The 17,755-nt window shown below is 38.7% G+C and overlaps 1 protein-coding gene across 1 annotated transcript in view; it reads right to left on the bottom strand.

Moving 5' to 3' along the window:
* SCN7A (sodium voltage-gated channel alpha subunit 7) overlaps positions 1-2,245 on the bottom strand; it is an 81,154-nt gene extending 78,909 nt beyond the window's left edge. Inside the window, exon 1 of the mRNA XM_010802033.4 lies at positions 1,891-2,245. Coding sequence (XP_010800335.2) covers positions 1,891-1,900 — 10 coding nt within the window. The 5' untranslated portion in view covers positions 1,901-2,245. The remainder of the gene's footprint in view (positions 1-1,890) is intronic.
* Positions 2,246-17,755: the final 15,510 nt, after the last annotated feature.

The following is a 17,755-nucleotide window of genomic DNA, read 5'->3' as shown; positions in this document are numbered from 1 at the left end:
CTCTCAGTGCAGAATTTTAATAAATCCTAGCAGTCAGGAGAAGGCAATGGCACTCCACTCCAGTACTCTTGTCTGGAAAATCCCATGGGCGGAGGAGCCTGGTGGGCTGCAGTCCATGGAGTCGCTAAGAGTTGGACAGCACTGAGTGACTTCACTTTCACGCTTCACTTTCATGCACTGGAGAAGGAAATGGCAACCCACTCCAGTGTTCTTGCCTGGAGAATCCCAGGGATGGGGGAGCCTTGTGGGATGCCGTCTATGGGGTCGAACAGAGTCGGACACGACTGAAGCGACTTAGCAGCAGCAGCAGCAGCAGCAGTCAGGAATAGTGTATTTATGCCTAAACTTTGACTTCCCCTGTGTTAATTAGTGGACCAAATAAATTCAGCAATATCCAAATATTTGATGGTTTCATTCCAAGGAAGTAAGAACATATACCCAAAACAAAATTTAAAACTAAAAAGAAAAAGATAATAAAGCATATTTTGAGAATATTCAAAAGTGTTTAAATATGAATTGTTATCCAAGGCACACAGTTTTGTAAGGATGGAGGCTCACAGGTTGAATATACTTTAAATTGTACTGGTGGCAACAGTTCATGACTTGAATTTGAATTTTGCTTTCTCTAGTGCATTCTAGTGAGGCCTGTCAAAACTTATATTGAACTGGACTTTAATTGAGAGCCAGAGAGTGAAGTGGATGAAAATGAGGAACAATTCCTTATACAAGCAGTAGTTATACATGGTACTACCTTTACATAACCCTTCATGTAATCTCTGTCATTTGGTCCTTATCAGGATCTGTAATTTTTTTTTTTTTATTTACAAATAAGAAACATAAAGCTTAATCAAAAGTTAAAATACTTCAATTTTACATAAACAAAAATAAAGTTCTGCCACATTAAATTCAAAGTTTTCTTCAATGATTCGCTCATCAGTGATTAACCCAAGTAAGCTCATCAAATTATTACTCATGGGTCTTGTCTTCTCTACTTGTAAAACTAGAGGTTGGGTTATAGAAACTTGAATTAGGCCTGGTCATAGCAGGGCCCAGCTTCCTTATATTTGCTACAGACTACATGATAGCTAGGAAGAAAAATATTCACAAAAAGCACCACCCAAACTCCTTCCCATTTCAAGAGATATTTCTGGCCAATATCCAAACTTGACTCTATGATTTCCATTAATGAAAGGAACCCATTAGTGTGTTATTCCGCATGAATTCATCATTTATCCTTCTTAGACCGATATCCTAAGTATTAGAAGCAACATATAACCAGAGTTGTCATGAACACATCATCATCACTTTCAAAAGAAAACCTTTAGAAGGTATGCATTTTACAGAGCCAAACAATGGAAAAATGGAAACAAAAACCTGTTGATCCAAACAGTACCAAAATGCCCAGCCATGAAAATTGGGCATGACATTTCCTATCACATTTGTGCTGCTAATTTTATACTATTGATTCTTACACGAAAAGCACCAACCTTGAAATCACTAAGTTACTTGGACTAAGAGATAAGATTTGCTAGAAGTATACTTTATCCGGCATAAGCTTTTATTCCTTCTGTTCTATTATTGTACCATGTAACCAAAAAGTCATTGCCATATAAGGTGTTTAGAAATTTTACACTACCAGAGCATCTTGCTTTTTCAGAAGCTTACCTGGTGAGATGAGAAAACTGACCACACACAACATACAGTGCAGGGAAAACATTCAGACGGTGGCTGCTGTTGAAGCAGTTCTCTTAATCTGAGCCCAGAATTTCCTACTGGGGACCCTAAGGGTGTGTATGGGGTGGGGCAGGCAGGGTGGGTCGCAAAGGCTGGCAGCAGACGACAGCTATCACCAACCCAGGACCGGGCACTCAGCAAGAAAAAGGTACTTACTTGCTGCCATGTGACAGGTTTCCACCAGCACCTAAGGGAACCCTGAGCAGCTGGGCTCCCTGGACCCCCTTTCTCCTCTTGGGTTCTCTTTCCTCCGGGATCTCTGGTTTCCTGAGTTCTGGTTGCTCAGGAGGTGGCGTCTGCCCTCACCAGCTGATGCCACCCAGATCACGACAGCTCAGCAGTCAACGGACCCCACCGAATTGCCGGCTAGAAAGTGTCTCTGGGGCGGCTGTCCAGTCAGTCACCAAAAGACCTCTCCAGCGCAGAGGCGCAGTGGAGTCCTGTCGGCCGCGGGAAGCTGCTTTTGAGTCCTCCTCACTCCTCCCGCCCCTCTCCCAGCCACGCCACGCTCGCCGACTCCCTCATCCCCAGGCCAGTGCGCGACCTCAGCCTCCGCACCGGGCGTGGGCGGGGTGATGATGACCCGGACGGTCCGCGGCGGGTGCTGTGGCTGGAACAGCAGCAGCTGTGGCGTCTCTTCTACCCGCTGCTCGGGAAGGGAGGGGGCGAGAGGAGCAGGTGGGGTGAGGAGGAGCTGCGGGGAGAGGACTGAATGGAGAACAGAGGAAGGGCAGGGATGCGGTTGGGGGTGGGCCAAGAGAGGCGAATAGGAGGGACAGGAGCGGGAGAGGAGGAAAAGGCAGCAAACTCAGGTCTTTACCTCTAGTTGCTTGCTCTCTCTCCTTGCCTAGCTGTCCCCTTAGAGCCTGCCAGGGGCAGTTGTGAGCCTGCAGCGTTCAAATCTGGACGTGGCTGTAGAGGTGTGCTCGCGCTCCTGTGTGGGTGGAGGGAGGGGAAACGGTGTGTGGATGTTTAGGAAAGAATGGGTTGGAGTCCCTACAACCTTCTCCCTGGAGATGAGATTTCGTTCCCATTCTGGTGACTTGAAACACAAGGACAGAGGAACAGTTATCCACATCTTGAAAAACTAGCGCACCATAGCGTACTTCAGGGTCGCGAAAGAAAATGTTGGACCCGCTTTCCTAGAGGGAGTTTGGAAAATTTTGCTGCATCACAGAACATTGATTTTATAACCCAATCTTGTTCAATAGTGAAGTTTCCTTAACAACAACAACAACAAAGAGTCCTACAACATATATAATAAAAATAAGGAAAAGGTAAAAGAAATTATGTGTATTTATAAGAGGCTCAAATTTTATGTTCCAAGGCATCAGACAGAAAAATAAAGGAGAACTAAGCTAAGTTCTGTCCAAGCCATGTCAGAAACAGCATGCTTCATCCATGATTCATAGAAAAGGTTTTATTACTTCTATTTTGTTTGCTTGTTTAAATTATACATTTGCTATGGAAAGTTTCCAAATATATACAAAAATAGAAAGCATAATAAACTCCTATGTACTCAGCCTCAACTATTGTCAATATGAAGTCAATTTTATCTATACCCACATTTTTACCTTGGATTAATTTAAAAGTAGTACGGTTATTTCAATATTTTGGCCACCTGATATGAAGATCTGACTTATTTGATTCTGGGAAAGATTGAGGGCAGGAGGAGAAGGGGATGACAGAGGATGAGATGGTTGGATGGCATCACCGACTCAATGGACATGGGTTTGGGTGGACTCCGGGAGTTGGTAATAGACAGGGAGGCCTGGCGTGTTGCGGTTCATGGGGTTGCAAAGAGTCAAACACGATTGAGCGACTGAACTGAACTGACAGTTATTTCGTTTTATCCAAAAAAAATCATCACATGTCTCTGAATGATAAGGGCTTCTAAAGAATAAAGCCCCCCCAGAAGACCAATACAATTATCATACCAACAACTAATAATCATTATTTTGGAGTCAAACATCCACTTGATTTATTTTTAATAGACAACATGTGAATTACCAGCCTCTCTTCCTCACACTTTGTGGTTACATTCCAAGTAGATTTTCTAATTCACTGAACTTTTCTTGAAGCAATTCAACTTACACATCCTCCTCACCCAGTAAAATTTGATGCATCTTTCTGTACATTCAATCATAGTACAAATGATAAAAATTTGATAAAATTTAAAATAAATAAATAATAAAAACATGATAAAAATTTAACCAATATAAAATATCGAATACTTTAAAGTTTAAATAAGATGTCTGACATAAAATAAAGAGAAATACTGCTTTGTATAATGTGCAACTAAAATAAGCAACTAATCCCAAGAGGTTGTGCAAACCAGTAATAGAAACCAGAGGCAAACAGAAAGGAAACCGATGATACTAGATTTACCTTCTGAGTTGAGCAACCAATTTTTGTTGTTATTCTGGAGCAAATATTTTCTTTCTACTATAGATAATATTGCTATGCTAATCTGACAAATTTTTAGCAATTATTATGCTCCTAATAATAATAATTATAGCTGATAATCACATTTTGGGTTGCTGTGCCGGGGCAAATGTTTGGTGGGAGGGGTTATTTGCAGTTTGTTTTCCAGGCTTCTGCCTTAAGAATCTTACATATTCCAACCTGTGCATCCAGAATATGTACTCAGAAGGTAGATTCTCTAGACCCACTTGCCCTTACTGCTCATCAGGAGAAACCTTTTCTATCACACTACACTTGAACCAGATAAATCCCTGGGGGAATTATTTCCCTCAAAGCCTGCTTCAGTGGAGGCTGTTTATTCTAACCTCAAAGATGTTAGTGTCGGGAGTGTGAATGGGCTTGATGTTTTGATTCTCACTCCACATCACCACATCTAGAGTTGGTAAAACCTTAAACAATTGCCCCAAAATACAAACAAATCAAAACATATCTTCCTTTGAAAGTATGTCTTTTAGGTGTATCATCCTTTTCTTTTTTCGGTCGAGCATTTATCTTTGGCTTCCCTTGTGGCTCAGCTGGTAAAGAATCTGCCCGCAATGCGGGAGACCTGGGTTCGATCCCTGGGTTGGGAAGATCTCCTGGAGAAGGGAAATGCTACCCACTACAGTAATCTGGCCTGGAGAATTCCATGGACTATAGTCCATGGGATCACAAAGAGTTGGACACAACTGAGCAACTTTTACTTTTCTGACTTTATAATATTTTTATTAATTAAGGATTTATTTTCTGGTTGGCAGTTTCCCGTGCTGTCTGGACTCTTAACAAATTTCTCATCCATTTGGATGCTGATAACCATTTTAATAGCCTAGTTTCGAATTTCCTTCCTAATAGGTGATTTTTCTCTAGTCTGTTTTGGCTATTAAATCCCACACTCACACTTTGAATCTTGTCATAGCTAGCAACTTCTTGTTTTTCTCTGTAACATTTATCTGACATGCTAAATATCAGTTCATGATATCTTTTTTCTGTTTTTTTCCCACCAGAATCCATGCTGCATGATAAAGGGGAATTGTTTATTCCCTGTTGTAAGATGCTTAGAACAGAGGGTGTAATACAGTAGGTACTCAGTAAATCTGCTAAAAGAATGAACCCCAAGCATACTCTCAGTTAACTGAGTGCTTCTTGGAAAAATGTGGTGATTCACCACAGTGATAAGTCATAGGCCACATGTAATATGAAGAATGTGAAAATTGTTTGTTGATCTGCTTTCATTCTGCTGAATTTGTGATACTAATGTACTTTAATGCTTCTGTGATACTCAAGTGTGAATATTTCCCCTGGCTGCAGAATCTTGATACAAAGCAGAGAACTGTCTAAAGAGAAGTGATAGAAATAAGAAAGTCCAATTTTGTCTGTGGGGAATGCCAAGACACTCGGAGACATAAAGCACTCAGCATCAAAGTGAAGTGAAAGTGAAGACACTCAGTCTTGTCCGACTCTTTGCGACCCCATGGACTGTAGCCTACTGATGGGATTTTCCAGGCAATAGTACTGGAGTGGATTGCCATTTCCTTCTCCAAAACAAAACCCTTATTCTAACCTACTAAGGAACAGACATTGGTTTGGGATTGTTGTCAAAATCCAGGCCTAGATATTTTTAAGAATGAATATAAAATAAACTATATTGTAGAAACATGTCTCTGAATAACTCAAATTTTATGATTGTTAAGAGTTCATATTTTCTTTTGCAAATACTAGTTAACTTCCCACGTCATGTGTAATATCACAAGCAAATGCCTATGATCCTTTTTGTCTTAGTCAGTTAGAGCTGATATAAAATATATCACAAACTTGGTGGTTTATAAATAACAGAAAATCATTTCTCACAATTTTGGAGGCTAGAAAGTGCCTGTGGAGTGAGGTTCTGTGTTGCAGACTGCAGGTTTGTCATTGTATCCTCCTATGATGAACTGAGAGAAGACAAAAGCTCTCTTATGATTCTTACAAAGGGATTAAATCCACTGACAAGGACTCAACCTCTATGACTCCATCTAATCCTAATCACTTCTCAAGGACCCTGTCTCCTAATGCTGTCACATTGGGGAGTAGGGTTTCAACATGTGAATTTTTTTGGAGGAGTACACAAAGATACTATCTGTAATAACCTTCCTTTCAGTTTTTATCATCGTAACGTACCTACATCGTCAGTGCTGCAAAACTAAAATCTGTTCCTTATGATTATTTTTCTTTGTATATTCTACTTATGATTCTGACTATAGTTGAACTCCTTAGAACTGTCCCAAGAAAACCTTGCCATAGTTTTCAATTCTGTCCCAAGTTCCAGAACTATAAGAATTTGGAAAGTGAACATAACTGTAAAAAGTTGCTTAAACAGTTACAGAGAAACAAAATAAATGTTTTGATTCTTAAGGACTCTCAGAATTGAAAGAGCAGACCGTAGATGGTGAGAGTCAACTGGAGTCCCGGTACAAAAAATGTGGGCAAAAATCCTTTTAGAGCTTTAATTATCAGTTGATAAATTACTAAACTGGTTCTAGTTTCTCAGATTGCCTGTAATATATAGTATATGTATATGTAAACAATGTCCCATTTTGGACTCTTTCCCAAAATGTTCCAAATAGTCAACAGAGACTATCAGTGAAAAGCAAAATTAAATATTGGAAATCAGCAGGGAAAAATACATCAAATATTTCATTTGGAAAACACATTCATATAGTATAAGGTGGACCATTCTGTGCCTGTATTCATCTCATAGTTTTCTATGGTGCCAAGAATCAGATTGGACAAATCACAGACACACCTGGAGTCTGTGTTCAAAATGTTCCTGATCACTGTGAGCACTGATGTTTCAGTGGTATAATCCTCACCTGCCAAAGGTTATTGATCACAGTGCATTCCATCTTGTAATTTTGTATTTAAGATTCATCTACTAAGTAATTTCTAACCAGTCTTGGCAGAAACTCAAAATACTTTCTAGTGAAATAATAAAACACAAAACAAAGATAATTACAAAATCACAATTTGTTGTTATCTGAATGTTCTATTCTAATTTTTGTGTCCATATGTGAAATAGTTGAATATATGCATGTAGTATATAAAAGTAGTATTTGACTACAGTAACAAAAACCTAAAAAACTGTGGTTTAAATATGGTATAATTTATTCCTCTCAAACTTAATAATCTATATAGAGGGGAGTTCAGGACTATAAAATATCACCAAATCAGGCTCTTTCAATTTTGTTGATCTGTCATCTCTACTATATTATGCAATTATTTGAAGGATTCAGGATTGTTCATCAACATTTGTATTACAGTAGGAAAAGGGAGTAAGGAAAATGTAATTCACACCCATTTCATAAAAGATAGCACTTCAAAAGATAGCACATTCTTGAGCTCATATTATGTTGGCCAGAACTTAAACCCATAGATACAAACTAGTGAATGTCATGTGTATTCTGATGTCCATTTGGTGAGCCAAAAGTTGAGGCTTCTACTAATGTAGACAAAGGTAAGAATAAATATTGGGGATGACCAGTAACTTCTGTCATGCCATGTCTGCATCTGCAGTTAGCATTCTGATTGGATTGAATGGCCTCACCACACAGTAAATTAGAGGGAAAATGTGGACTCCTAAAGATTTAAGAACTTATCAAGGTATAACTAAATTTACCAATAAACATTTCTTCCACCTAAATTAGAATTATCAGGAAAGAAATTCAGATTGAAAAACAATCATTTGAACAGTTACAATATTGGATGCTAGTTTGTTTCCTCAAATGCATTAGGTTTCTTACCCATCAAGAGTGATACTGGTGGGGTTCCCTGGTGGCTCAGTGGTGAAGAATCCACCTGCCAGCACAGAAGACATGGGTTCGATCCCTGATATGGGAAGATCCCACATGCTGTGAAGCAAATAAGCCCCTGCACCACAACTATTGAGCCTCTGCTCTAAAGTCCAGGAGCTGCAACTTCTCAAGCCTGTGTACCCTAGAGCCTATGCTCTACAAGAGAAGCCACTGCAGTGAGAAGCCTGCATACCACAACTAGAGAGTAACCCCTGCTCTCCACAAGTAGAGAAAAGCCCATGCAGCAACCAAGACTCAGAACAGCCATAAATAAATAAATAATAAATAATAAAAAACACGAATACTGTGAATGCCCAGATAATCATCTCTGCAGACAGCTAGAAAATCTCAGGAATTAGGGAGAGAAGGGAAACTTGCACCTGGGCTAAATTGGGTGCTGAAAATAGGGAGTTGTTTGAAAATCTATAGGCCATCAGAGGTCCAACTCTAGCCTATCCCACTAGCTGCTCTCTTTCTCAACTCAAGGTAGGAAGTATATTCTCTAGAAAATTTGGATTATAAAGACCTGAAATCTCAAATATTAAACAGAGAGAAGAATCGAGAGAGGTGTTGGACTGAAAGGAAGAACACTAATAAAAAATTTTTTTCGAGCAACTTAGATACCCATCAACAGATGAATGGATAAAGAGCTTGTAGGACATATATACAATGGAATATTACTTAGGCATAAAAAGTAATGAATTTGAGTTAGTTGCAGTGATGTGGATGAAACTAGAGCCTGTTATATAGAGTGAAATAAGCCAGAAAGAGAAAAACATATATAGTATATTAACACATACATATGGAATCTAGAAAAATGGTACTGATGAATCTATTTGCAGGGCAGGAACAGAGAGGCAGATGTAGAGAAGGGACTTGTGGTCACAGTGAGGGGAGGAGAGGGTGGGACAAATTGAAAGAGTAGGATTGACATATATACACTATTGTGTGTAAAATAGATAAGCTAGTGGGAAGCTGCTATACAGCACAGGGAGCTCAGCTTGGTGCTCTGTGAGGACCTAGAGGGGTGAGATGTGGGGGTGGGAGGGAGGCTCAAAAGGGAGGGCATATATGTAGTTATAGCTGACTCATACTGTCGTACAGCAAAAACCAACAAGACATTGTAAAGCAATTATCCTCTATTTTTTTTTAATTTGCATTCTAGATGATGAGACTCTCCGCTGTGCTCCAGGTAATTTCCCTTAATTAGAATCAATATTCTGGTAATCACATTTTATATTTCAGAAAGAAGATTCTAGGATCTCCTCCTGCAAAATTTGGCATATCCCATAGGATAGACTCATTGCTACTGGTACTTTGATACCTTCAACAACAATTAACTGATTACTGGATCATCCTAGAATAAAGTCTTCTAGTCCGCAAGATTTACTTCATCAATCCTCAGACCTATGCATAAATATACAGTGTATCTGATTAGTTACTTAGTGATCACTAAACAAGAATCACTTGACATTTGAGGAATGACTTCATCATGGCAGAGAAGAACTCAATCAAATCTACTGAACAAAATAACTTTTTGAAGGTAAAGACAGAGTAAGGCACAGAAGAAAATTCAAAGAAAATATAATTAACATGAGAAATTAGTTATATGTCCATGGAAAAAAGATAGGATGTACTATTTTGAAGGATCAGTATATGAAATAGCTCTTGAAATCTTAATCTATGATTGATGGTGATGATGCTGATAATGATGGAAGAGTTTGATAATAATATTGTGGAAATGATCAAGTATGTACAAATAAAGAGACTGCTGCTGCTGCTGCTGCTAAGTCACTTCAGTCGTGTCCGACTCTGTGTGACCTCAGAGATGGCAGCCCACCAGGCTCCCCCATCCCTGGGATTCTCCAGGCAAGAATACTGGAGTAGGTTGCCATTTCCTTCTCCACTGCATGAAAGTGAAAAGTGAAAGTGAAGAGACAACAGTATATTAAAGATAAAATAAGAGACAAAATTCCAAAGGCTCAATCTTCAGCTTCCAGAAGGAAAATATGGTGAATAAGTGAGAATAAATAATAAAATAAACAACACAAAGAAATTTCTTAGAATTGAAGGACCCAAGTCTCCCAACTGAATGGGCCCAGAGATAGCCAATCCATTTAAGTGGAAATAATTTCTCAACAGGGAAAATAACCATGAAATACTAGAATTTTTAGATAAAGATATTAAAGTTCCCAGACAGAAAAAGCTGGATTAAAACTCAACATTCAAAAAACAAAGGTCATGGCATCCAGTTCCATCACTTAAGCAAATAGATGGGGAAACAATGGAAACACTGACAGATTTTATTTTCTTGGGCTCCAAAATCACTGCAGATTGTGACTGCAGACATGAAAGTAAAAGGTGCTTGCTCCTTGGAAGAAAAGCTATGACAAACCTAGACAGCATATTAAAAGGTAGAGACATCAGTTTGCTGACAAAGGTCCTTATAGTCAAAGCTATGGTTGTGAGAGTTGGGCCATAAAGAAGGCTGAGCACTGAAGAATTGACGCTTTTGAACCATGGTGTTGGAGAAGACTCTTGAGAGTCCCTTGAACTGCAAGGAGATCAAACCAGTCAATCATAAAGGAAATCAACACTGAATATTCACTGGAGGGACTAATGCTGAAGCTGAAGCTCCAATACTTTGGCCACTTGATGTGAGAGTCAGCTCATTACAAAAGACTCTGCTGCTGGGAAAGATTGAAGGCAGGAGGAGAAGGGGATGACAGAGGACAAGATGGTTGGATGGAATCACTGACTCAATGGACATGAGTTTGAGGAAGCTCCAGAGTTGGTGAAGGACAGGGAAGCCTGGTGTGCTGCAGTTCATGGGGTCCCAAAGAGTTGGACATGACTGAGTGCCTGAACAACAATAACAGACAGAAAAATAAATGAGTTACATATCTTTCTCCCAAATCTCGGGTGTAATATCATTCTCCAACAAAATCAAGCAGATTCCTTTGAGAGAGGGCTGATTGTAGGACTGGGACATGTAATATATAAGATGAGTCTGGAGCATCTTGCTTTTCTAGAAAATAAAAGCTCAAAAAACTTCACAGTAAATAGGGCATATCAAAACAAAGAGACATGAGAGCCAACTGAAAGCTACTAATGACCAAAGCTAGAACAAATTGAGCAATGAAATAAGTAAAGTAGTGTTGGATTATAACCCAAAGTATAAAATATCCATGAGTTCATGCTGATATAAATAAATGATTGAATATGATAATAAATGTGGGAGAAGAGACAAATCTTCCATGCAGAGGAATTCTAAATAATTTATATAGATTCTCCACACTGAAGGAGAGGGAGCATAACTCCTTACCCCTTAAGTCTGGGTTTCACATAGATACTTCTGTCCAAAGTGTACAGTATTGAAATGGGGGGAAAGAGTAACCTTAAAATGCAGAAACCTGACAATCCTACCTCAGCCAGGTGATCAACATCAACATCAACAGTCATAAACCTGTTAATAGTATACAGTCTTATGAAATGACTTGATGGAAATAGCACTTTACCTCTGTGATCTTCTTCCCAAAATTTGTATCTGCAAACACAAAGAAAAACATCAGACAAATCCCAATAGAGGAACAACTTCTAACTTATCTGACTGGTACTCTTCAAAACTGTTTATGACATTAAAGCAAGGAAAAGTCTCAGAAACTGTCATATCCAAAAGAAGCCTAAGGATACAACTGAATATAAAGATGATAAGCTGGATGGGATCCTGGAACAGCAAAAAGGACATGAGGTTAAAAACTATGGATTCCAGTTAATAATTTTATCAACATTCGTTCATTAATTGTGACAAATGTACCATACCAATAAAAAATGTAAACAGTAAGGGAAACTGGTGTGTGTGTGTGTGTGTGTGTGTGTGTGTGTTGGAAGGGGTGGGGAGAATGTATATAGAACTGTTTGTATTATGTTTTCAAAAAATTTTTTATAAATCTAAAACTACTGTATAAGAAATGCAGTATTATTAGGACAAAATAAAAGAGAAACAGATATTTCCATATTCTCAAAGAATCTAGTCACAAAATAGACATTGATTACAAAGGAAAAAATAGTAACTTCACAGTGGAGTTTCTTTATGTTGGCCTCTGTCAGGCCAACATAAAGAAATAATCAAAATGAGGCAGCTTGGATGGGAGGGGAGTTTGGGGGGAAAATGGATAATGTATATGTATGGCTGAGTCCCTGTGCTATTCACCTGAAACTACCACAATATTATTTGATAATTGGCTATACCCCAAGACAAAACATTGAAAAAATTAACGTCACCAGTAATAAGACATGTAATATTTTGTCAGAATATTCACAAATTCATTTTAATCAGGAGAGCACACAAAGCAAACTCAAATGGAGAGATAAACTAAAAAATAACTGGTCCATGTACATCAAAGGTGTCCAAGTCACTCAAGGCAGAGACAGACCAAGAGGCCGTGAGAGATTGTAGAGACCAAGGAGGCTCGACAAGTACAGATAATGTGGAATTCTGGACTTTATCCTGAGGTATTAATACAACATTGGTGGAAAGACTAGTGAAATTCTAGCAAAATCTGTAGATTAAAACCACAACACAAAGAATTGTGCTATAGGAATCCAGAAGGCAATGGGGTGCCAAGTTCAAATATCTAGAGAAGAATCCAATCTAGTATTTTAGACACAGCTAAACAATCAGTTTAGCTTATTGCCAAATTCAGACTTAAATTGAAGAAAGTAGGGAAAACCACTAGACTATTCAGGTGTGACCTAAATCAAATCCCTTATGACTATCCAGTGGAAGTGACAAATAGATTCAAGGAATTGGATCTGATAGACAGAGTGCCTCATGAACTATGGATGGAGGTTCCTGACATTTTACAGGCAGCAGTGATCAAAACCACCCCCAAGAAAAAGAAATGCAAAAAGGCAAAATGGCTGTCTGAGGAGGCCTATGAAAAAACAGCTATGAAAAGAAGAGACGTGAAAGGCAAAGGAGAAAAGGAAAGATATACCCATCTGAATGCAGAGTTCCAAAGAATAGCAAGGAGAGATAAGAAAGCCTTCCTCAGTAATCAATGCAAAGAAATAGAGGAAAATAATAGAATGGGAAAGACTAGAGGTCTCTTCAAGAAAATTAGAGATACCAAGGGAACATTTCATGCAAAGATGGGCTCGATAAAGGACAGGAATGGTATGGACCTAACAGAAGCAGAAGATATTAAGAAGAGTTGGCAAGAATACACAAAACTATACAAAAAAGATCTTCATGACCTAGATAATCACAATGGTGTGATCACTCACCTAGAGCCAGACATCCTGGAAGGCGAAATCAAGTGGGCCTTAGGAAGCCTCACTATGCACAAAGCTAGTGGAGGTGATGGAATTCCAGTTGAGCTATTTCAAATCCTGAAAGATGATGCTGTGAAAATGCTGCACTCAATATGCCAGAAAATTTGGAAAACTCAGCAGTGGCCATAGGACTTCTGGAAAAAGTCAGCTTTCATTTTAATCCCAAAGAGAGGCAATGCCAAAGAATGTTCAAACTACAGCACAATTCCAGTCATCTCACATGCTAGGAAAGTAATGCTCAAAATTCTCCAAGCCAGGCTTCAACAGTACATGAACCATGAACTTCCAGATGTTCAAGCTGGATTTAGAAAAGGCAGAGGAAACAGAGATCAAATTGCCAACATCCCTTGGATCGCCGAAAAAGCAAGAGAGTTCCAGAAAAACATATCCTTCTTTATTGAATATGCCAAAGCCTTTGACTGTGTGTATGACAACAAACTGGAAAATTCTTCAAGAGATGGGAATTCCAGACAACCTTACCTGCTTCCTGAGAAATCTGTATGCAGGTCAAGAAGCAACAGTTAGAACTGGACATGGAACAACAGACTGGTTCCAAATAGGAAAAGAGTATGTCAAGACTGTATATTGTCTTCCTGCTTATTTAACTTCAATGCAGAGTACATCATGAGAAACGCTGGGCTGGAAGAAGCGCAAGCTGGAATCAAGATTGCCGGGAGAAATAACAATAACCTCAGATATGCAGCTAACACCACCCTTATGGCAGAAAGTGAAGAAGAACTAAAGAAACTCTTGATGAAAGTGAAAGAGGAGAGCGAAAAAGTTGGCTTGAAACTCAACATTCAGAAAAATAAGATCATGGCATCTGGTCCCATCACTTCATGGCAAATAGATGGAGAAACAGTGGAAACCATGGCTGACTTTATTTTTTTGGGCTCCAAAATCACAGCAGATGGTGACTGCAGCCATGAAATTAAAAGATGCTTGCTCCTTGGAAGAAAAGCTATGACCAACCTAGACAGCTTATTAAAAGCAGAGACATTACTTTGCCAACAAAGGCCTATCTAGTCAAAGCTATGGTTTTTCTAGTAGTCATGTATGGATGTGAGAGTTGGACTGTGAAGAAAGCTGAGCGCTGAAGAATTGATGCTTTTGAACTGTGGTGTTGGAGAAGACTCTTGAGAGTCCCTTGGACTGCAAGGAGATCCAACCAGTCCATTCTAAAGGAGATCAGTCCTGAATATTCATTGGAAGGATTGATGCTGAAGCTGAATCTCCAATACTTTGGCCACCTGACACGAAGACCTGACTTATTTGAAAAGACCCTGATGCTCAGAAATATTGAAGGTGGGAGGAGAAGGGACAACAGAGGATGAGATGGCTGGATGACATTACCGAGTCAATGGACATGAGTTTGAGTAAACTCCGAGAGTTGGTAATGGACAGGGAGGCCTGGCATACATGTCCATGGTGTCACAAAGAGTCGGACATGACTGAGTGACTGAACTGAACTGAGCTGAAACCGTCATTAACATAAGAGAATGATATAAGTAATTTTCAGACATGGGAATTCTCAAAACTTTATTTCCCATGTTTTTATGAAATTATTAAAAAATGTGATTTATCCAGAAAGAATAATACAAAAATATTCCTGGGATCTGATAAATAGGGTTTCAAAACAGAACAAATGTGCCAGAATGAGAGATACACTGCAGACTACAAGAGATCCAGTTCAGACTGGATGTAGAAGTAAATGAGGTATTTTACAGAAATTTTGAAGAGTGTGAGAATATTTGGTGGATTCATGTTGATATATGGCAAAACCAATACAATATTGTAAAGTTAAAAAAAAAGAAAAAATATAAAAATAAAAGAGGTAAAACCTGAAAAAAAACCCAACAATTTAAAAAAATCAGGAAATTTAAAAGTGATTTGAGTATTAACCCTAGCAAAACAAAATCTCACACACACACACACACACAAGGAAATATTTTTATGGTACTCTCCTTGACTTAGCAGAATGTTATTATCAAAGCAACCAATGTGGATTTAATCTGTGTCATATAGCAATGTGATTAGGATGTTTGCATGGGCAAGGGGTGAAAGAGGGGGGAAACACTAATTTTCCATAGTAGAAATCTGATAAATAATATTTTAAATTGATGAGTCAAAAAACAACATTTTCCACATATTATTTGTAAATTTGGAAGAAGATTATAGATGAAAGCTAAAATAATTTAAAGGGTTGCCTGCCTAAAGTCAAGAAAATGAATTTTTATACCTGTCTTTGAGGACTATTTAACATTTTAATCAATGTTTATGTTTTACTTTAGTAAAACACAAAATTAATTGAAAATAATGTTGATATATAATTTCCCATCAAGTTACAATATCAACATCAGGATATAAATATTGTCCCACCTCTCCTCTTGACTGATGCTTTAACTCTTTATCCCATCTGAAGAAAAGACAAACTTGAGGGAGAGATTTCACAAAAGAAGTATTCAAGAGATGATTCTCTGAAGAGATGCTGGCATCCCCAATTTGTCACATCATCAGAAATGAAAGAAATTTCCAGAGTCACCCAATATTCAATTGGCTCTTCTCTTGTTAAGTGAATATTGCATTGATAGCCATAGCCTGAGAAATTCACCTACACATTCTTCCAGACTCCACTCTCACATTCAAGAAAGTCTACTTGTAAGTGCCATCTTGTAACTCCCTGCAAACAAAGAAAAACAAGGTGTGTTGTTCACAATCAGGTTCTACAAAGATACGTTGTTAGACACAGCAAGTCTCTGACCAACAACCATGAGAGGAATTCAGGATGAAAAATAGCACGGGACACCCTGTGCTCTGGGTAAACAGGTCCCATAGATAGATGTGTATATCTCAGGAAGAATTTATTTTAGTGGACCCAGATTCTCACATCTTTCTAAATAATCAAAAAAGCAGTAAAATCATTAACCTGAGATATATGTTATTTGTAACTAGAAGTAGCCTTTTACCAAGATGTATGCTTGACTGCATACATAGCCAAAAATCATATATAAACTGGCTTCTCCTCTACTTCTTGGGAGCAATTTCCTCAGAGCTACTGAGCAATTGTCTTTCGGCTATCGTCTTCTCTAAGGTCCCTGAATAAAACTTAAACTCACAGCTCTTAAGTTGTGTGTTTTTCTTTAAGTCAACATTCCCACTGGAAACTGTTCCAGAAGCAACTACATCTCTTTGGAAACAAAAAGCAACTGCCTTTTAGGACCCCCACCTCCCCATGCCCCAATATTCCAGCTGATGGAGGGAGCAAATCTTTTTTTTTTTTTAATTGGAGGCTAATTACAACATTGTAGTGGTTTGTGCCATACATTGACATGAATCAGCCATGGGTGTACGTGTGTTCCCATCCTGAACCCCTTTCCCACCTCCCTCCCCATCCCATCCCTCAGGGTCATCCCAGTGCACAAGTCCTGAGCACCCTGTCTGATGCATTGAACCTGGACTGGCGATCTGTTTCACATATGATAATATGCATGTTTCAATGCTATTCTCTCAGATCATCTCACCCTCGCCTTCCCCCATGGAGTCCAACAGTCTGTTCTATACATCTGTGTCTCTTTTGCTCTCTTGCATATAGGGTTATCGTTAACCATCTTTCTAAACTCCATATATATGCGTTAGTATACTGTATTGGTGTTTTTCCTTCTGGCTTACTTCACTCTGTATAATAGGCTCCAGTTTCATCCACCTCATTAGAACTGATTCAAATGTATTCTTTTTAATGGCTGAGTAATACTCCATTGTGTATATGTACCACAGTTTTCTTATCCATTCGTCTGCCCATGGACATCTAGGTTGCTTCCATGTCCTGGCTATTATAAACAGTCCTGCAATGAACATTGGGGTACACGTGTGTCTTGCAATTCTGATTTCCTTGGAGGGAGCAAATCTTGAATGAAACAGTAGTCCAGCAGGGTTCATATCTTGCCAACACCATCTTTTCTGATGCACAACAGACATCAGCTAATGTGAATAGATAATCATCGAAATCCAGAATTCTGAAGTTTTATGAAGGGAAATAAGTCAGGTATTTTCCCTTCACCATGTTATAAAAAACAAAAAGAATTATTATTTCATTCTTCTTTCTGGATCTGCTTCTTCTACATTTGTCAAGCCATTTTGCCTCTTGTTTTATCTTCCCTTCAATAGTTTATCCTTCATTTTAAAAATCCTTAGGAAACCCTTTGCTGTCTCCTACCAGATCAAATTAATTATCCCAGCTATGGGCTTTCACATTACTTATTGTAATTTAGTTATTCATTGTGCCACTCTCTTTTTGATTTTTATCTTCTTCTCAGAATGTAACATCCAAGGGGTCAGTGACTGTGTCGTCCTTACCATTGTGTCTCAGTATGAGCTCTGCAGATTCAAGAATTTTT

The sequence above is a fragment of the Bos taurus genome, chromosome 2 (genome assembly GCF_002263795.3).
Source record: "Bos taurus isolate L1 Dominette 01449 registration number 42190680 breed Hereford chromosome 2, ARS-UCD2.0, whole genome shotgun sequence".
NCBI classification, from domain to species: Eukaryota; Metazoa; Chordata; class Mammalia; order Artiodactyla; family Bovidae; genus Bos; species Bos taurus.
The sequence above is the reverse complement of the archived record's forward strand: the minus strand, read 5'-3'. Positions and strand labels throughout refer to the sequence as shown.